General features: G+C 46.8%; 9 protein-coding genes across 9 annotated transcripts; 5 read left to right on the top strand and 4 right to left on the bottom strand.

The window, feature by feature from the left end:
• The first annotated feature begins 16 nt into the window (after positions 1-16).
• C8R40DRAFT_1107651 (uncharacterized protein) lies at positions 17-3,366 on the top strand. The gene is made up of 9 exons (XM_046228218.1): positions 17-250; positions 310-343; positions 400-1,318; positions 1,373-1,551; positions 1,600-1,636; positions 1,697-1,833; positions 1,889-2,446; positions 2,507-3,144; positions 3,204-3,366. The coding sequence occupies exons 1-8, from the start codon at positions 159-161 to the stop codon at positions 2,915-2,917; spliced, it is 2,367 nt and encodes a 788-aa protein (XP_046085798.1). The 5' UTR covers positions 17-158; the 3' UTR covers positions 2,918-3,144; positions 3,204-3,366.
• Positions 3,367-3,532: 166 nt separating this feature from the next.
• Positions 3,533-8,841, top strand: C8R40DRAFT_1047004 (P-type ATPase; the record flags this gene model as incomplete). Its single annotated transcript, XM_046224407.1, has 19 exons — positions 3,533-4,546; positions 4,602-4,834; positions 4,882-5,026; positions 5,074-5,141; positions 5,196-5,262; positions 5,311-5,377; positions 5,435-5,733; positions 5,774-5,956; positions 6,008-6,571; positions 6,629-6,788; positions 6,843-6,960; positions 7,017-7,231; positions 7,289-7,500; positions 7,552-7,832; positions 7,879-7,954; positions 8,020-8,065; positions 8,121-8,268; positions 8,325-8,488; positions 8,549-8,841. 19 exons carry the CDS (start codon positions 3,533-3,535, stop codon positions 8,839-8,841), a joined length of 4,353 nt encoding a protein of 1,450 aa, XP_046085797.1.
• A 268-nt stretch (positions 8,842-9,109) lies between these two features.
• C8R40DRAFT_1171307 (uncharacterized protein) lies at positions 9,110-10,212 on the top strand (the record flags this gene model as incomplete). The annotated part of the gene is made up of 5 exons (XM_046231683.1): positions 9,110-9,258; positions 9,309-9,627; positions 9,679-9,804; positions 9,855-10,097; positions 10,156-10,212. 5 exons carry the CDS (start codon positions 9,110-9,112, stop codon positions 10,210-10,212), a joined length of 894 nt encoding a protein of 297 aa, XP_046085796.1.
• A 1,307-nt stretch (positions 10,213-11,519) lies between these two features.
• Positions 11,520-12,674, bottom strand: C8R40DRAFT_1070040 (uncharacterized protein; the record flags this gene model as incomplete). The annotated part of the gene is made up of 1 exon (XM_046226189.1): positions 11,520-12,674. The coding sequence occupies one exon, from the start codon at positions 12,672-12,674 to the stop codon at positions 11,520-11,522; it is 1,155 nt and encodes a 384-aa protein (XP_046085795.1).
• Positions 12,675-12,916: 242 nt separating this feature from the next.
• On the top strand, positions 12,917-14,352 carry C8R40DRAFT_1161089 (beta-lactamase-like protein; the record flags this gene model as incomplete). Its single annotated transcript, XM_046230086.1, has 8 exons — positions 12,917-12,990; positions 13,043-13,161; positions 13,215-13,240; positions 13,308-13,461; positions 13,517-13,797; positions 13,851-13,915; positions 13,972-14,041; positions 14,098-14,352. 8 exons carry the CDS (start codon positions 12,917-12,919, stop codon positions 14,350-14,352), a joined length of 1,044 nt encoding a protein of 347 aa, XP_046085794.1.
• Positions 14,353-14,423: 71 nt separating this feature from the next.
• Positions 14,424-15,333, bottom strand: C8R40DRAFT_1046852 (V-snare-domain-containing protein; the record flags this gene model as incomplete). Its single annotated transcript, XM_046224391.1, has 4 exons — positions 14,424-14,505; positions 14,562-14,931; positions 14,991-15,176; positions 15,237-15,333. 4 exons carry the CDS (start codon positions 15,331-15,333, stop codon positions 14,424-14,426), a joined length of 735 nt encoding a protein of 244 aa, XP_046085793.1.
• A 249-nt stretch (positions 15,334-15,582) lies between these two features.
• On the bottom strand, positions 15,583-16,773 carry C8R40DRAFT_1046625 (uncharacterized protein; the record flags this gene model as incomplete). Its single annotated transcript, XM_046224377.1, has 1 exon — positions 15,583-16,773. The coding sequence occupies one exon, from the start codon at positions 16,771-16,773 to the stop codon at positions 15,583-15,585; it is 1,191 nt and encodes a 396-aa protein (XP_046085792.1).
• Positions 16,774-17,142: 369 nt separating this feature from the next.
• On the bottom strand, positions 17,143-17,979 carry C8R40DRAFT_1171302 (nucleolar protein 12-domain-containing protein; the record flags this gene model as incomplete). Its single annotated transcript, XM_046231682.1, has 3 exons — positions 17,143-17,537; positions 17,585-17,811; positions 17,867-17,979. The coding sequence occupies 3 exons, from the start codon at positions 17,977-17,979 to the stop codon at positions 17,143-17,145; spliced, it is 735 nt and encodes a 244-aa protein (XP_046085791.1).
• Positions 17,980-18,096: 117 nt separating this feature from the next.
• C8R40DRAFT_1046878 (uncharacterized protein) lies at positions 18,097-19,296 on the top strand (the record flags this gene model as incomplete). Its single annotated transcript, XM_046224394.1, has 3 exons — positions 18,097-18,312; positions 18,373-18,582; positions 18,646-19,296. 3 exons carry the CDS (start codon positions 18,097-18,099, stop codon positions 19,294-19,296), a joined length of 1,077 nt encoding a protein of 358 aa, XP_046085790.1.
• Between the last annotated feature and the right edge of the window lie 780 nt (positions 19,297-20,076).

Below are 20,076 nucleotides of genomic sequence, written 5' to 3'. Positions count from 1 at the left end.
TATCACGAGGGCAACAGTTTGAATTAGTTCTACTCGTCCTTGCGCTATTCTCGACCATCTACCTTCTTCGCGTTGGAAATTCAGTAAACGCTACCTTTAGCTCTCATGTGGATCTCTTACTAAATGAACATGTCAAAGAACACAACCCTCGGAAACCGATGCCAAATTACTCTGATTCCGAGAATGAAATCATAGACAGAATTGCCCGGAATCCACACCCTCAACGGCTTCCTAAAAACGACGATTCTTCGTTAGTGCCTTTCTAAAAGGTAGCCCGATATCTACCTCGACTCATGCTTATCATCGCAGGAGTAGCAGGGAGTCTTCGCCAGATAGCGTTCGGGTGAGTCGCGGGTGGATTCTGTGTCCGCGCTGTCATTGACTTTTCTTGTCATCTAGAAGCAAAAACGATCTTTTACACCCACTTCGGATGATGACCTCCAAATTTCACCTATCCCTGACGATGACACTCCCCCACCCCCCGAAAAACCCGTCCTTCGACAAGCCCTAGGTTTCGCTTCAGCGTTCGGTGGTATTTCAACTTCTGCTACACTTAACACATATCAGGCCAAACCCACAAACCCTGGGAACGCTAAATTTCTTCCTGGCCAAACCGTCTTTCCTGCTTCTACTACGAAGAAAGTTAAGGCCTCTGGAACCAAAACGAAGAAAACAAAGAAAAAGGACTACGCTACACAAACAGGCAGATTCAGATTGACGGATTGGACTTCATCACCAAACAACGCATCTGCTTCAGAATCCCCACCAGCTCCGACTTCAAGTTCTACTCAACCTCCTCCTCCCGCCATGTCTAACGTATATTCCTTGATGAACAACAACCACAACGGGAATGGATATGGTTCAAATTCCTACTCTTCGTCTACACAGGCTTCACAAATCAGTACAATGTACTCTGTTCCTCCCCCGCCAATCATAAACAACACCACACCATACTTTTCCAATACTCAACATGTGTCTACGACTTTCACTCCAACTTCCGCACCCCCAGCTTCTGTCACTGGCCGATTTTCTGCGACCAAACTTTCAACGGATACACAAATAGGCTCTTCCAAAGGGAAATTACTCGAAAAAGCTAAAGCCACGCCCTCCACAGTTACCGCGAAGGTCAAGCAGAAGGATAAGCCAGCAGCAAATTCGAGCAACAGAAGTATTGATTCAGCTGATAATCTTTCCCGATCAACAACCTACTATCGTCGGGACTACGAAAGCCAAGTCGACCTTGATGCTATGAGTACGTCAGGTGCTGGACCATCCTCCCCAGAAATCCCTTCGCATCTTGTTCCAAAAGGAAAGTCTGGTACGTCCTCGACTCAGATGTCATGTCAATTATACTCTAACTAGGCGTTCATAGACCACCTCTCAATCAAGCAATCAAAGCCATCCCGACCCGCATCTCGGATGGTCACAGTCTTGATAACTGATGTTCGAAGCGGCAAAGAGGATCATCAACTAACTGAGGTCATCGTACCTCTGAAGGACACGGATCCTGAAAATCCCGAATACGGATTCTGGGCAAATGCTCAAGAGGTGGTATGTATGTCTCTGTTAATCCTTTGGCTACATTGAAAGTTTCTGTAGGTCGGCAAGCTTCAATCTTCTCCTGCTAGGATTGAGGGTAAGTCCCTATGGTGTACAATTTGCACTCCATTTTCATCTCGTTCCTCGGGCGATACAGGTCCGGCACGCGCTTACACTATGAGGGGGAAATATAGGCAAATTTTTATGCGAGTGGTAGAAGATGGAACAATCGAGGCAGTACCGGTAAATATCAGTGTTTCCTCAGAGAGGATACTGGAAATGGTTGTCGAGAAGGTTTATTGTTCTTGCCATCCTACAGAATTATCACTGATGGTAGTAATGATCATAGCTTCCTTCACCAGGCGAGCTCCCATCGCCACCTCGTATTCCACGAGATCTACGACCAAGCCCTGACCCAGATGAGTTATCTTCGTACTCTCATTCTCATGATTCCCGGGATAATAAGAGGGACCGTAAACGATATCGTTCGCCATCCGATGGTGGGGATAGACTAAATGGGGACTACGGATCTCGTTCTCGCTCTGGCTCAGTATCACATCAGAACAAGAAGAGACGGAAAGTCGATGAAGAGGAAGTGATTGAGGATAGTGATGCAGATCTCTTCACTACTCCGTTGACTGGGATTGGTCAAGAATGGAATTTTGACTACGAATCCCCAACTTCTGACGACGATGAAAATCTGGATGCGAAGATCGTTGAGAGAATTGATCCTGCGCTGCAGATGCATCCTACTCCTGGGCTGTGGGAAAGTGTATTCAAAATCAAAGCCAGACTTCCTCGTGTGCCGGCGTATGTAGAATTGTATCGCATTCTACAGGCCATGTTCAAGCGATACGAAGGGCGGAGAGTTCCTTTCAAGAGAAATCGTAATATTAGGATACAGAAGGCGAGTGAATACTGTTGAACTGAATATATCCCGAGTCTTAAGTTCTCTCGACTACCATAGGCTCACATCTTGAAGGCCCTGCGAGTTTTGGATCAAGACGACGAGCATTCTGATTTATCGGACCCAGACAAAATCTATTCTAACTGTGTGGAAACATTGAAACTCATATCACTATATGGGCCTGAGGGTACGCGGTTGCAGGATGTCCGTGTTCAGGAAATGATGAAGGATGAATCTACCCCGGAGAAATACTCCAAACCTCAGAAACGGTTTTTGAGGCTCCTGCGCGAGATTGACGAGAAGTGGCAGGCGGAACATGTAGGACACGTGGCAACAAATGAACAAACTAAACAGGCTGAGGTGGAAGCCGAGAAACCTTCAGCTCAACCCTCATCTCAAATACCGTCTGCGGAAGGCACGGTTTCTACGGTCACTGACAGAGGGAGCAGTGCTACTTTAGATTCGAATTAATGATAGCGCTATAATTCAATGACATGAGATTCATAACATGAGCTACCGTCTCTACACGTCCAAGTTTGCCTACCATCTCCTCGAGGGACGCGCTCGCTCTTGGATTGACGTATGAGACCAGCGGTTTCCATTTGGAACCACTATTAGCTCGCTGATGGCGCCGTGTATCTACTTATCTGTAAGCGCTTGGCACATGCAGAATCTACGTATCAGTGGGTGACTTCCCGCTGCAATTATTCTGCAGTTAACCTGCAGTTAACTATTAACGGTATTTGATGCGACGTACGGACTGTTGATGGGACCCTCGCTTACACCAAAAACCAGTTTACAACAGGGTAGGGAGGCCGTTGTAAGTTGGTTTTGATGCAGTTTTTGCGAAGCCGCTGTCCGGCCATCTTCGCTTAGGTTCGCTTATATTGGTGGCACAAATTAATTGTCTGGTGTCCTGCAAATAATTCCTACGGGAAGTCATCCAGTATCACTGGTCGAAGTTGTCTGGAATAAGCGCTCGTTAGAAACTTTCCCTCGGATATTTCATCCACAGACGTTAGTAGCGCTACTTTATCCAAGACGTCGCATTCTTCGAAAGCTGGTTCTTCCTTTGAAGCACATGCAATGACGCCTGTAGCTGGGTCGTCGGGTCCTCAAGGCGCACACGACTACACTGAAGGCGCTTCTCCCATCGATATAAACAATGTTCTGGCCCACTCGAGACGCTCATCCGAGCTCAGTGTCTACAATGACGATGAAGGAACCATGTTTTCAGGCCCTGGCCACTCTGTAAACCCGTCTAGCGTGACTCGAATGTCTAATATAGATCCTGCCAGGAGAAGTTGGTCTCGTAGCCGAAGGAAAAGTCACGATTCGGGTGTGTCCGGACGGCTCAGCATCGAACGGAGGCAGAGCCAGGGCAGTCAGCACAGTCAGCTTTCCCGTCAAAGCAGTCAGGAAGAGGATATAGAAGCAGATAGTCAACGACATACCGTCAGAGGTCGGCGCCGGAGGTCTCCTTCTCCCCCCACCCGTCCTTCCGTCCTCGGGAACTGGGCCAGTCTTTTCGGCAAATCTCAGGCAACCCAAGATGGGAGACGCTTGTCTATCTCCTCCAGAAGATCGTCGGCCTCTCTTTCTCGACAAAGCTCACGCTCCGATGCAGGATCCGAATATGCTGTCGAAACAGACGATGAGGAACGTTGGGGGTATTCTTCTGGCGAGGAAGACTCTGACGAGGAATTGTCGGGACGCGATGATGCCTCTATATCCCGTAGCATGGACTATGACTCTGAGCCACCTTCGCCAACCATGAACCAAGGGCTTCCGCTTCTAAGCTCGGACCCGATTTTTGGAGGAGAATCGCGAATAGAAATGGAATTCTCATTTACTGAGATGGAACCCCCTCCGCCTGGGCCACCTTCACGGCAACAGATTCACATTGAAGAAGACGATAGCACTATTCGTCTTGTAGGTTATGAAATTATTCTATGGCGACAATGGCTTTGGCGCGCAAGTTGCATTTTGACATTTGGTATATTAGGCTTACTGGGGAATTGGTTCCCCCGGTTATGGCTTGGTTTTGTCACCCATGAGAAGGCTTTTATAAATATCAAGCAGGGATTTGTAGTAGTGGAGGTACGCTTTCTTCATTCGAGCCTTATTCTTATTCTGTCACTGACCGCTTGATCAGTCGTCCAACAGAGACGTAATGTTAATATCCTTGCACAAATTAGAGTATCCATTCCCTATCACCACGGTATTCCCATCTTCGTTTGATCAGTCATCTTCTGGTTCATCCTTCAAGTCAAACGAGACTCAGACTTACGACGCGGAAACCAAAATGCTGCGCTCACTCATCATCATGAATTACCGCTATTCTCGGTTTGCTTTGGATCCGCGCAACGGTTTATTCTACGTGATGAGGTCAGCGTCCATCTGGTTCGCAGTGTGAAATGTCTCACATTACTCAGGAATTGGCGTGATTCTTCTTGGGCCTCTTCATCAATTCTACAGTCTGGTTTACAGGAAAATATCCGACGTCAGAGAGCAAGATTATTCGATAGAAACGAAATCAATATAGAAGTCAAGTCCACCACTGCACTACTCATAAACGAAGTAAGTGCTCCGGCCACAACTTGCATTCATTACTGACTCAATATCAGGTAATACATCCTTTTTATGTCTTTCAAGTTGCTTCAGTCATCCTCTGGTCGCTCGACAACTATTACTAGTAAGAAAGCCAATCTATCATGTGTTCGCGCTTAATCGTATATGATCACCACAGCTATGCATTCTGTATCTTTGCAATCTCGATTGGCAGCATAGCTACGACGTTAGTCGAGACCAAGAAGGTATATAATTTTATTTGACAAGTAGTGGCTGAGCTCAGACTTCTTCAGACAATCACTCGAATGCGCGAAATGTCGAAGTTCAATTGTAAAGTGAATGTGATGGTAGATGGAACTTGTAAGGTCTTCTCCTAGTCTCTGAACGACTTCGTGTTTATCGTCTCACATCCACCAGGGGCCGAATTGGATTCTACGGATTTAGTGCCAGGAGACCTTGTCAATCTTTCCAGCTCTCAACTTACCGTCATCCCTGCAGATATGTTCCTCCTGACAGGCGATGCCATTCTCAACGAGAGTATGCTGACTGGGGAAAGTATCCCTGTAAGCAAGGTCCCGGTAAAAGACGATGATCTCTTAAAATGGAGAGATGGTAAAGTGGAAAATGCAAAGTCCTTTATTTACGGAGGCACCAAAGTCATACGAATCCGAACATCGGTAACGAGCGACGGTTCGCAGAGTCGCCCTGCTCTTGCAGTAATAGCTAGAACTGGCAAGTAGAGCTTTTACATTATAGCCTATCGTCATTGACTTTCGAATAGGTTTCGATACGACCAAGGGTGCTCTTATACGATCAATGCTGTTCCCCAAGCCGATTGGTTTCAAATTCTACCGAGATTCAATACGTTTCATTGCGGTGCTTGCTGGAATTGCACTCTTAGGGTTTAGCATCAGCGCTGTTCAGTTTGTGCGGATCGGGGTTAGTCAAAAATTTCAGGCCTCATTTTTCGTACCTTATGGTTTCATCTAGCTGAAATGGCAAACTATACTCATTCGTGCACTGGACTTGATTACTGTCGTCGTTCCTCCTGCGCTTCCTGCTACACTTTCGATTGGAACGAGTTTTGCTATCGCTCGTTTGAAAAAATCTGGTATCTATTGTATATCTCCCAGTCGAGTCAACGTAGCCGGGAAAATTAACGTATGCTGCTTCGACAAGACTGGAACTCTGACGGAGGATGGTCTGGACATTCTTGGTGTTCGCCCTTTAGACCGAAATATCAATCGGTTTGGCGAGCTCCTCGATGATATCCATGATCTACCATTAGGGAAGGACAAGGCTTCTTTTTTACACGCCCTGGCCACATGCCACTCTCTAAAAATGGTTGGAGGAGATGTCGTCGGCGATCCATTAGATGTCAAGATGTTCGAATTCACCCGCTGGACGTTGGAGGAGGGGACAATCGGTCGCACAGGTGTGATTAAGGTCAAGTCAGGAGCGGTTGCGGAACAAGCAGCATTAGTCCAAACGGTGGTACGTCCCCCAGGGAGTGCACAGTTTAGGCTAGAAGATGCTCTTAAAGGGAACGCAAAGGTGAGCTGCTTATTTGATATGCGCATAGTACCCAGATTGTCAAACTGTGGAAACCAGCGCGCACATTTCTTGGAACTTGGTGTGATTCGATCGTTTGAATTTGTTTCATCCCTTCGAAGAATGAGCGTTGTCGTCAAGCGTCTCAAGAGCAACAGTATGGAAGTATATGTCAAAGGCGCACCCGAGGTTATGATGGACATCTGTGAAAAAGATTCATGTAGGAATTACCTGTCTACAATATTCCGTGCCCTCAAGTTCGTTGATTATTTAGTTCCCGAGGATTACGATGACCTTCTTTCCTATTACACGAAGCGCGGATATCGAGTTATCGCAATGGCCGGTAAAAGCATCGAAGGTTTATCGTGGCTGAAAGCTCAACGAATGAAACGGTAGGCGATTACATCCAATATCTTCTTCTCTTACCTCATGTACTCTTGTGAAATAGCGAGCAAGCAGAAAGTAAACTTAAATTTCTTGGTTTGACTATTTTCGAAAACAAAATCAAGCCCGGGACGACACCAGCCATTCAAGCTTTGCGGATTGCCCATCTGCCTTGTAGAATGATTACAGGCGATAATCCGCTGACTGCTGTTAGTGTAGCTAGGGAATGCGGATTGGTCAACCCAGCTGCGTATGTTTTCTCCCCTTCTTTCATACGAGGTAAGTCTTTGCATTTCAGGAATTCTTTACTTAATTGATTTCACCTTTGAAACTCAGGTGACGCGACAGGCCCTGATGCTAAATTGGAATGGACGTGCATGGATGATCTGTCGTGGAAGCTCGACAATTACAGTCTTAAACCTTCTTCTCCACCTCTTCATCATACTGCGGAGGCCGATGATATTGGTTATCACGACTATTCCCTCGTTATCTCTGGAGATGTTTTTCGATGGATGATCAGCTATGCACCCCTTGAAACCCTACAGCGGGTACGTCAACAAATACTACGTTGTCCTGATATCTGTTGAGCAATCTTGTAGATGCTTGTAAAAGCGCAAGTTTTTGCTCGTATGTCTCCAGATGAAAAGAACGAAGTAATTGAACGACTACAAGGTCTGGGATATACAGTGCTAATGTGTGGAGATGGTGCAAACGATTGCGCTGCTCTAAAGGCGGCCGATGTGGGGGTCTCATTGTCGGAAGCTGAAGCTAGCGTAGCTGCACCCTTTACCGCTAACACTCCGGACATCGGATGCGTTCTCGAGCTCATCAAGGAAGGTCGTTCTGCCTTGGTGACGAGCTTTAGTTGCTTCAAATATATGTATGTGTTGTCGTCTTTACTTGATTCTCACTTATGATTTATCTAGGGCGTTGTATTCACTTATTCAGTTCACCACTGTGACTTTACTGTACTCTTTCGCATCGTCGCTAGGTGACTTCCAGGTTGGTAGGACTACGCTCTAAAACGATCGTTACTGAATACTGCGCATACCTATTTTTGCATCCAGTTTTTGTACATTGATCTTTTCATTATCATACCCATCGCCGTCACTAGTGAGTGTCCATCTTGTCAAAATGAGAAACGTGATGTAAATTTGACGGTTCTCAGTGGGTCGAACGTCGCCATATCCTCGAATTTATCACAAACGACCTGCGGCAAGCTTGGTGTCAAAAAAAGTTTTGTCAAGCATCATTGGCCAGATTATTATAACGAGCGTAGTACAAATATGGGCGTACTCTTGGGTCCGAGGACAAGAGTGGTATGTCTACAATACTTGAGATGGTCCTGCAGCTGAGGCTGAGGCTCTATCAGGTACACTCCCCCGCCCTCTCCGGACGCAAACGATGATGGCAATCAACTGGAATCGACCAATTTTGAGAATTCAGTACTATTTCTGATCTCTTGTTTCCAGTATATTCTGGTTGCGGGTGTTTTTAGCATTGGGCCGCCATATCGCAGACCGATGTGGACAAACGGTTAAGTGGAAACGATTCATAAATATATCTTTGGCTGACATTCATCATCTGTTTATATAGTTCTGCTTATGTTTTCTCTTGCTGCTCTTACATCGTTCAACTTGCTGGTTCTACTTTCTCCGCCGCAGGCGATCGCTGATCTGCTCACCTTGATGATGATTCCGACAGAAGGCAGGTTGAAGCTTTTATTAGCAATAGCGATCAACATGGCTATATGCATACTCTATGAAGGATTCGGTTATTTGGCCGTGGCAGGGATAGTTGGACAAATAATGAAGTGGAGGAAAAGAAATCGCAGGATACGTGAAACTGGAGGTAAGGTGTACAAGGCAGTGGAGGGTGGGATGAGATAGTAGTGTTGATTGATGGCATCAAATTTGTCTAGACTTATTGTTGAATAAATACGGCTTGAAAGCCTTCCCTTTACTTGGCAACCATCATATCTACAACTTCCAAGTGACTTTTCCTTGCTCTTCCATCTTCACGCTTGCCTTGAGGGCTCTCTTCCAATCCTTTTTTCTTCGGACGCATACGTCGTTCAATCAATCGTCGAGAAACCGCAGGAACCGGGCTCTACGTTCATCTTCAAAGCCCCTTTCAAAAGATCTCTAGCTATCCGCCATGTTTTCCTCATCACTATTCGCTCATTGCATGCTTGCTTTTCTGTTTTTGGGTGTATCCAATGCATTCCCTCTTTTGAACCGGCAGGCCACCGCTACCGCTCAGCTTTCTACACCGACTACTTTGACAACGGTGACCAGTTCCATGACGTGCGTCTATTGCTTCCTCAATCCTAGTGGCATTTCTGAACGAGATTCAGACCGGCCGGTCCTCTCACACAGACCTGTGTCATTACTTTAACTCCGATCACGGATTCGAATGGCAAACCCGCAGTGCAGGAGGTTAAGAATTGTACTGTTGCAGTCAATGCGAGCAATGGTACTACGGCGAACACCTTGTCAAATAGCCCAGCTTCGTCATCGTCTGCAAGTTCATCTAATGCAGCGACCGCAGCGTCGACTACAACGACTTCAGCTGCAGCGACGGCGGAAAGTAGCACCTCTACTGTTTCCCCAGCTACTTCCGCAACTGCCGCATCGACCTCTTCCGTCTCTGCCAACGCGGCTATTTCAGTTAATGTCAGTAGCTGATCATACTAACGTTTGTTCTTTGCTGATACTGAAACGCAGGGGATCTCTACAATGACATCCCTTGCGCCCGGTACACAGACTGCTTCAGCCAGTGTATCATCATCTGCCTCAGATTCCGCCGCCGCCGTTTCAGCATCCAGTGCTGCCGCTACATCAGTCGCAAGTGTTCCAGATTGTTTCCGGAACAATGCTGTGCTAATCTTCACTCAAAATAGGCTTCGGCAGGGTCGGCCAGCGGAGCATCTGCGACTGCAACGTCCAGCTCAGCGACGGCAGCAGCAGATAATTCGAATCCCACCGCCAGTCTTTCCACGCAACAGCTTGCAGAAACTACATACGTTGTTCCTGGGAAATCTCTTCAAGTTCTTCCGATTGGTCTCGGTGTCTTCGCCGGAATATCAGCATTGGCATTAATCGTTGTCGGTCTGGTCACCTACGAACGAACGAAATACCGGAAGGTACGTTCCGACTTCCGTTAATGATCTAATTATCCCTAACCTTGAATGGTCATTTCAGGCGTTCAGACAGAGAAAACTTGCAGAGCAAGGAGCAGCAATGGGCTATTCTGGTTAGACATAGTGAGTTGTTGGAAGCCGTTGATGAGGCTTTGTACTGATGCTACTTTCAGATAGCCTTTTTTTGATTTGGACTTTGAATGTTCATATTTGGCTTAATCGCTGTATTTCAATTGTAATTTCTTTCAACCATATCTTTTCAACAGTGTTTTTACTTGCATGGAAGAAATGATATAGTGTCATTTATGAGGGATACCTCAGATTTGACCCTTGCTGTCTTGATGACTGTGAGCAACGGGCGCTTAATCGTATCTAGCCAATAACCAAGCAAGCAGGGTGTACTTTGTTTTGATGATGACCAGCAGTGACCCGTGCGATGCAGGATGAGAAGCTCAGTTCCGCTCGGGGTGTCGCATTGCTCCACCCACTTCCTCCCTTGGCTCGTGCAGTGAAAAATGAGAGCAGCCAAATCAGAATATCCGATCAGTCATATGTCGAGGACAAACGGCCTTCTTTTGTAACCCTTCTTTGCTCATGGAAGATAAAAATTGGTACTGTGCATCAGTTGGTCTTTGCCTCTCTTCCTTTGCCTTTTCTTAATCTCTTAACTCCTTTGTATGAATGACCAGAACACATTCAGATCATGTGAAGATACTTCGAACACTGAATGTACTATACATCCTTTCTATCTGTGATTGCAGTTCATACATAATAATGATAATTGTTTTGGGTGATGTGTGTGACCTACGTCAAAAGGCGTCAAAACCTGGGCAAAAACAATTAATAGCTATAGCAGAACAAAGAGTCTTTTAGATACTTTGAATTAATCTTTCTGTGGAAGCCGGATTTTTCATATGAGTGTACTGTGTAGATAAGTTATTTGAGTGTCCTCGTATATATCCCTAGATAATATCATTTGTAGGTGTCAGTATCAATATAGAAAGGTTTTGCCTGGGGGCGAAGCCCCGCGCTCCCACCCATATATGAGGAGAGGGCTAGATACCCAAACAGAGCCAAGGCTCCTTCCCAGCACGCTCCGAATAAGGTGAAGCTGTACCCCATTTAGAGCTGAGGCTTTATAATATAGATATAAGTTGACTGTTGAGTATACATGGCATTATGCATCACAAATAAAGACCGGCGAGACTATAACAAACTCATAAGAATGGCATGACACCCAAAAGCATAAAATTGGCATAACACCCGAAATCATAAGGAGGCATAACACCCAAATAATAAAGAGGCATAACACCCAAAATAATAACAGGCATAACACCCAAAATAATAATAGGCATAACACCCTAGAGCATAAAACTCGATGTCCAAAAATAATATAAGGCGGTCTTGCAAATCGTTGCGGCGATATTATTCGGCAATATCTTGATTCACTACCTGGGTATTAGTGACACTGGTGTGGTCAGGTGTGATGGTGTTTTCCGACAGTGGTGGCATATCCCCGATCGGAGAACCCTGGTATGGAGGAGATGTGTCTGAGGTTGTGTTGGATTGGAATGGGTAGGAATACCACAATGACCCGCCGCAAGCTTTTGCCATAGTATCCTCAAACTCAACTTGACTCTCTACCTTGGTCCATTCCGAGTCATACACACTCTGGATAAAACCTGTGAATTCGAGGTATTGTTCGTTTCTGATTCGGAGTTCCGCTGGCTTCCAGAAGGCGTAGAGTTTGGCTGTATGACGTTTGTTAAGGAAGAATGAGAAGTGCTGGATAATGAATTGTGCTCGTGTACCAGCTGAACCTGCTGGGTCGCGACTCGTCTCGAATCTCACGTAGTTGTTGACGCACTCGATGAAAAGAATGTAGTCGAGGCCTTCCAGTTGATCATCGTTTGCATATTTGATCCTGAGCATTTTCTTCAGAGCTTCGATGTCGATGAAATAACCACTCTTCCTGGGATCATTTGACTTGAATTTTTTATGCGGAAGTGAGTGGGCGCGGGCGGAAATGAACTGTAGAGCGTCGTTACTGAAGAAAGGGAGAGGGATTGGGGAGACGTGTGCGATTTCGTATAATGCATCGTGGAAACTTGCTTGGAAAGGAACGAGCGGATTCTTCACCACGGGGACCAAAGGTTCAGCCAATCTTCTCTTCTTCTTCTTCTCCTCCTCAGCTTCTCTGCTAGTATCCTCCTCTCTCTCCCTCTTATCTTTGACCTCCTGAATCTTCCGACTCTCCATCCATTCCAGGATGAAATCCGGAATCAGGTGCTTCAAGGAGTCAAAGCGAATTGGGTTTGTACGAATCTTCTCCCATTCCTCCAGCTGGATGGTGAGTTCTGAAGTGACTGGCGATGGTGACCTGATGTTCTCCGGATCCCTGAGATGCGCTGCTCGCTGTAAGTCGCGACGGATGTTATTTGCGTTGTTCTCTTTGTTGAATGTTAGACGCGTCGTTATGTCCCAAGAAGCGAACATGTTCCGAGCTTCGACACTACTGTGCGTTATATGCACTCTGTCAGGATTCTGTAAGGTCGGTCGACTACGTAGAGGGAGCTGCATGGTTGTATCCGAAAATCACGACAAAAGATGAGGCTGTAAGAGGTCGGACGGTGAGCGTCGAGGGTGAGAACGAACAGGCGCCTAATCGTACTCAATCGCCACTCATTATCTTATCCTATGATAAGCCAACCTGCGGTTGACTTATCTCGGAACTATTCATTTTTGAAGTCTGTGCATGTGACGTGTTCGGGAACTTGCTTGAGCTCTGCCTTACTCGAAAGGAATCTTAACAAAATACAGCGATGTCGAATTCATCAAGCTTGAGAATAGTTGACAAACTAACCATCACCTTTCTCGTCGATAATCACATTGAATGGCATGCGTGTTCCTCGATGTAGCATAGAATTTGGGTGCCAATAATTCTCCAGGTTCACTAGATTCCCCCCTGGATTCACCCATGAACTTCCGCAACATCTGCAAGAACACCACTGCGCGATCGATCCAGCAACTGATACGCCTATGGCTGATTTTGACAAGTTTTGTTGTGGTAAGTAAGGACAGATAGCCAGTGTTCCCGCTGACTTCGCTGTACATATACAGGTGCCCATGGATTTTCTGCTCTTATCGTGCGCAATCGACTGTTGAAATTGTAAGATCTGAACGAATGACTCGCGACCGAATGGCGCTCTGCAGGAGACTGAAATCACAGGAGAACCCTCCCGCTTGATCCTCTTCGACACAGGTCCCGATAACATCTCCCTAGTCCGTAATATTGGTGCAATGCGAGTGCCATTGCACAAAGTAGAACGTATCATTGCTTCCCATTGGCACGCTGACCATACCGGAGGTTTAATTTCATTCTTGCAACTCCGCAATGAAAAATACGAATCAGCCACTGACAGTGCCGGCTAAGCCCTGCGTGGCCGACGTCCATCCAAACAGACCGTTCGCTAGAGGAATTGCCCCTGGACCTCGTTACGATAAAGTCATTGTTCGCCTTCCTCCTGACCCGACTTTTGAACAGATCGAAGCTGCTGGAGCGACTGTTGAGAAACATGCAGAGGGTCATCTTGTTGCGGGTGATATGGTTTGGGTAAGCGGTGAGATTCCGCGAGTGACCTCGTTTGAAACAGGACTGCCTGGGGCGAAACGCTTCGAACAAGGGGTTTGGACTGACGAGCTCGTAAGTGCCCATGGACATATGTCACCTCATTCGACTCAGAGGACTGCTCTCAGCATATCATGGACGAGCGATACGCAGCGATAGATGTTGCCGGGAAGGGGTTGATTATTTTCAGCGCGTAAGTCAACACCTCAGAAAGAACTCTCGAAGCCATCAGCGTTGAATCACCAGTAGATGCTCTCATGCAGGTATCGTGAACGTGGTTAAGGACGCGATAGCAAAGCTCTCAAGGCCGGTGTATATGGTATGTCCAATTGATATGCACTGGACTGATCACCCTTATGACCATCCGCTCTCAAGATTGTCGGTGGGCTCCACCTAGCTGGAGACTCAATGGCTCCTCGAATACAACCCACAATCGAATGGCTTTCAAAAAGCCTACGCCCATCGCCAACCTACATTCTCCCAATGCATTGCACTGGATTTGACGCCAAGGTTGCGTTAGAAAAAGCTTTCGGGGAAGGTGCTGTTCCCGCCGGTGTAGGAATCAAGGTGGAAATTGTGGCTGATAGAGAACATGACAAGCGGCTTGCCCCACCTGTGATTCAGGAGTAAACCCGAGCGGCCGATTCTCCAAACACACCGCAGTAGCGAAAGTGATGACATATAGGAACTAAGAGAAGAACTCAACCTAGATATTTCCATATCATGAAGAAGGAGAAAAATGTCAAAATCGCGCCTCCAAAGAAGATATACATGTCCTGTGTGCTGTATTATATTATATTGTTAGCGCCAATAGTTGCAGAGTCAATGGTTAAACGTACCTTCGTTTCTCAATCCATCCAATTACATTCCGACTCAAGCCCAACGTATTTGCAGTATCCAGCAGCCGTCTTTGTGTTCCTTTAAGAATACTCCGCTGATCCCTGAGGTTGTCCAGCACTTCTCTGCCTTGCAGGAGAAACTCGTCGAGCCGTGACTCTGTTTGCTGTATGAAGGAGTGTTCGTTCAACGCGTGTTGATCACGTAGACTAAAGCCAGGCTGCGGTGAAGGGCCTCTGAACGGAGACTCGGATACAAGCTCTGGGTGAAGGGTGTTGCTCTGAGAGTATGTTGTTTGAAAACGTTGTCTGGCATTTGCGGAAGGTGATGCCAGGCTTGCAGATGTAATGAGCTCGACTCTCTGAGCAGCTTCTTTCTGATGAGCTCAGTCAAGTCAGTTCAGCGAACAATGATTGCAAGTAATCCCAAACTCACCTCTGCCGTGACTTCTGCCTTTAACCTCTCAAACTGGTTCCTCATTTCTGTATAATCTGTTCTGAATTTTTGTACGCGCATTTGTGCTTTTTCTTGCTTGGCTTTTATCATTTCGCGTTTTGCCATTGAGTCGTAATCATCTATAGTTCGGTGCATAGCAGCTAATGAAGCTGAAATCTGCCCTAACGGATGGAAGAATGAGGGGTACGCTACTACCGAAGAGACGAATATCGAAGACGGACCAAGCAACGATGCAGAATTGTCGCCACTGCGTAGCCGCTCGAGATCAGCTAGTATTGAGTTTGTCTGACGAACGCCTGAGGTGTACAGCGAGTTCATGGTGGAAGGTATGGTCAAAGTGACAGGCGGCCCGAGTGATTCAGTGTTCATTGTAGATAGATAGATAGATAGATATATACGCGGCTCCGTCGAGTCGACGGGGTCCCACAAGGGAACAGCCGGGCCCAGCAATCTTCGCTGCAGCGAATGCTCATCCAACCTGGGATGGTAGACTGCAGCTAGAATGAAGGGGTTATAGTACAGGGTTATTCTTGTATACATATAAGAATAGAGCGGAACAAACACAAATCACTCCTCTTCAGACTCATAATCGCTATCCACATGTTCCGAGGAGCCATCTAAACCAGTGTCTAAAAAGAGTTGCCAGAGAGTCACGACCTCGTGGATGAACTTAGCGGTGGGGACGATTAGGTTCCAGTCGAAAACTAATAACTTGAGATAGTGTAGCGCAGTGGGATCCGAGAGGTTTGAGCTGCGTGGTAGCGGCCGAGACTGTCGAATGGACAAGAAGAACTCGGATCGGAGAGAAGAGATGGAGGTAAGGGATGGGCATTGAAACAAAAGGTGTTGTGGAGTTTCTCCCTGCCGATTACATGCACGACAGGCTCGGTTGAGAATCTCTGTCGGGGTGAGCTGACGAAGGGGTGAGGCGGAGGCTCGGAATACTTGGGGGGTGAGGTCGCCGCAGAGGAGTTTGGTGACTGAGCGACGATGCGCGTGGTTCTTGATTTGAGTGAGGTAATGGCGAAGTCCGATGATTTGCAGTTTTGCCGGACCTTCTTCCTTCGGTTCTAGGCGATTTCTGAGTAAAGAGAGTTTTGACCAGGTGTCGATGTGGGATTGTAGTTCGGATTTTGTGGAGAACTCAATGGTTTTGATCAGAGTGTCAATACAGTCACTGTTGAGATCCCGAAGGTGAGGCAGGCGGTGGTGGCCCGGGAGTTGGGAGATGGCATAGTCTAAGTCCGAGAGCCAGCATGGAGAGCTAGCGCGGCGGAGGTTGTCGTTCTCCCAGAGGGCCAGGAGTGCGTAGTGAGAGGGGGGGAGAGCGATGAGGTATTTGAGGTAACGGAGTGCAAGCGATGCGCGGCGGGTGCGAATAGGCATGATGCCCGATTCGGTGAATAGTGGTGTGATAACAGAGTTGTTGGAGAGGTTGAGCATACGGCGAAGGAAGCGTAATTGAACGTCTTCTAGAATCTGGATAAGACCAGGGTCGGTGTCAGGTATGATCTCGCATCCGTTGGTCAGGTGGCAGTCCACGAGCGCGGTGTATAGTTGTTTAGTGATAGAGGGAGGCATGCGTCGATTTCCAACAAGTAGATCGCAGCCAGTGATGGCGCGCGCAGTCCCGACAGCGGCGTCACGCTTTTCGGTATAGTGGGGAGCGAACATGTTACGGTGGGTGGATTGAAAGAAGATGCCCACATATCGGCCTACGTCACGGAATTTGAGGGGTTTATCGGAAATGTAATGCATACAGGGCATACATACAACAGACTCGTTTTGTGTGAATAAATCATATGCACGATACATGTAAAGTAGGTATAGGAGCGAAAATTGCTCTACAGCGACAGTACACCAATATCGCAAAGAGGCACCAGGCTGCGGAAACCATAAGCACTACCAAGTAATGCGCAGATTCGAACAGATTTTCGTAGATGCCATTTGTGAATGAGATTGGTAAAAGGTAGGGGATGGGTTGGCACTGTTTGACAGTGTAAATACCTGTGATTAGTTCCCGAGACGAAATCGGGTTTAGTCAATTTACCAGACCAAGAAAATGACACCGAAGAACAATCCAGCATGTGAAACTGTGGAAGGAGAGAAGAAACGTCCCGATTCGCTTTAACGTCTTTTCCCGCCTTTGCCTCCAGCATTTCTATTCTTTCGTGAGGCTTTTCCGCCAGCTAATTCCGCCTTTTCCGTCCGTCTTGCACGTTGTTTTGTTCGTTCAGATTTCCGTGCATCTTTGGTCTGATAGCGAACCTTTTTGGGTTGTTTTTTTCTCGTCAGCTTAGCGGCTGGATCGGAACTATTTCGGTGAGATGGTCCAGCAACAACAGGAACAGAAGAAGATTCGGGATCTGAGACGGTTTTCGTGGGTCCATGCAGAAGCGTATCTGGATCAAAATCTTCAACTATAGCAACAGTAGCAAGAACTTCTTCATCCTCATATTCTTGCTCCTTTTGGTCGCTTGGGTCTGATATACCTTGCCATTCCTGATCCCCGGCAGAAGGAGCTGAGGAATCTGAGTTGGTTTCGTAAGATAGACGAAGAACAGCCGACCTAGAGTAGCACCGTAAGCCTTTTCTATCTCGGCGGCGTTTTCGGCGGCACGTTCTCTGAGCATGCGTCTTTGCTGTACCAAAGTGAGAGAAACGGCAAGCGATTTGAGATAAGCTCGAACCTCACGCCTGTCCTCCTGACGCTGTTGCTTCTCTCTCTCAAGAGCTTTCTTCTTAGCTGCTTCCGTTTTTGCCAATTTGCGTTTATGGAAACCAGTAAGAAAGTCACTGCACGATGTGGAAATGATACATAAGAAGATGCGGAGTGCAAAAAGATACTGACTGTCGAGCTGTATCATCGAAGATAACTTCCTGGACCTGATTGCGCTTTGCCCGTTTCTTTGCAGCGATGGCAGTATGCGCCTGGGTGAGAACATTGAGGTTCGGAGGAGACATTCCGACTAGATTACGTCAGAGGCAATTTGGATATTGATGGGCGGCTAATTGAATGGGCGAGTTTATTAAAGGGCTTGTGAGTTGTTGTGTGCTTTCAGATTCTCGCTTCAAGCCTAAATGCCTACAGCGACTCATCCCAGCCATGTTGACGGCTACGCTCATTACGACCATCTTTTTCCTTCAAACACTCACTACATCCATCTTTTTCCTTCCAATCCCTATCAGACCTTGAACCCGCCTCCTCCTCCCGCTGTGCCACAGTCAGTCGCTCACAAAGTTTGGATTATTGATTGTAGGTCTTGCGGCACATTTCTCACCAATCGCGGAATGAAGGTCTGTATTATACTCTCTTTACTATCTCAGATTAACTATGTTCTCATATTTCCCTTACAGGCTGTTCTCCTCTTACGTCCTAATGTACCCTTGTACTCTTCCGATGCGTTGCCTGCGAACTGCTCAGCATATACCACCAATCCAGAAGCTCTCGAGCCGCCTATATCCTGTCGGCCGCCCACTCAACCGTCTCGTACCTGCGAATGTCTTACTCAAACACTTTGTTGTCAAGGTTGCGGTTCGACAATTGGATATATGATCGTAATTCCAGTACGTATCTAGATGCCATACTTTGTGAAAACTTTATGTGATTCTTACGCTCTGACTAACAAGTGTATTCGCTGTACTTCCTCTATATCTGCAAACAATCGCGCCACGAATGGTCATCGTTTCGTGTTCCACTCGAGCGAGGTCGTAGGCACCGAGCGTCATTACGTTCCCAATGAACCTGGAGTTATGCCCTTTGAAACAGTTCCAGTAGCCATTCATCCTTTGTTGCACATGCATTATCCCGCTCACAGCCGTGAGGTTTCCCCGCCGCATACCCACATTTCACCCAACGAGTATCTCCCGACTCCTCCTCTTGACACCATGGACTTATCGCCAGTGTCTTCTTTGTCTTCCCCAGCTGCAAACAATTCTTGGTTGGACCATCAGAATCTTCCTTCCGGGCTCAGAATATCCGAACATCATCTTCTTTCTTCCGCTTCTTCTTCACCGCCATCAAACTACGACGGGTCTCCTGGTCGAGGATCAGATAGAACAGGACTTGATACATCTCCTCCGTCCCTGCTTTCGGCGAATTCATCCTTTTCTTTTGGTATGCCTGCAGAACAGGCTGGACAGACACTGAAAGGTGGCGATTCACTTTTTTGGCATCACCTTATCCGCTATGGCGAGATTCCAGGCGTCTCTAATGATCCTCGCGCAAGGAAGGCCAATCCTGAGGACCTCCCACGCAAGTCGGCGATGTTTGGTCGATGAATTTCCCTGTCCTTTTATCCATAATATACGAAACCACTTCCGCGAGAAATTTTTCTCGACACGTCTGCACGAATATGACGCCGCGTATGATTTTCTTTTTCTGTTACTACTCTGCTATATGGACTTCATCCTCCTGGTTCTGGTTATCATTAGTGGCTATGCATTCAACGCTTCAAATGTTTATTACTTTTTATTCGCTGGTGTTTATCATTCACTGTACATTGTCCAACATTATATATATATATACCTCGTGGACTTTGCATTCCCCCTTCTCATGGTAGTAGTGAGTCAGTCACTTGTGGTACTTTTTCTCACTTTAGTCCCTCCCTCTTTTCATCTTCCTTTTCACCTAGTAGTCTTACCCTATCGATGTTGTATCCGCATTCACAAGTGATTAAAGTTTGTTCCTGTGTATCCGATAGAACATCAGAGTGATAGATAGATAGAACCTCTTCCTTCCTTCACATCAGGGGAAATGGAAAGATAAACCTTATCAGGATAAGCCTTGTATGCTTTATCTAAACTCCCCCAATGCATGGAAACTCTGAACCCGGCGATATGCTGTTGATTATAGTGTAGTTTAGAGCTGCAAAGGAAGCACTGATATAAATTCAGAAAATAATACTTTGGGTTTGCTTTGGGTATCTCCAGGTACCTCACTGCCAATTTTGGAAATTTAGGGGCCTCCACATGATCTTGGATGAGTCACAAGGCCGAAGGAGAGTCCCCGGGGCCGACCGGTCCCACTGCCAGTATATGTATTGCTCGGTCGAAACACTC

The sequence above is a fragment of the Lentinula edodes genome (genome assembly GCF_021015755.1).
Source record: "Lentinula edodes strain Le(Bin) 0899 ss11 chromosome Unknown C8R40scaffold_20, whole genome shotgun sequence".
In the NCBI taxonomy this organism is placed as follows: domain Eukaryota; kingdom Fungi; phylum Basidiomycota; class Agaricomycetes; order Agaricales; family Omphalotaceae; genus Lentinula; species Lentinula edodes.
Note: the sequence above shows the minus strand (reverse complement) of the source record. Positions and strands in the feature narration are given on the sequence as shown.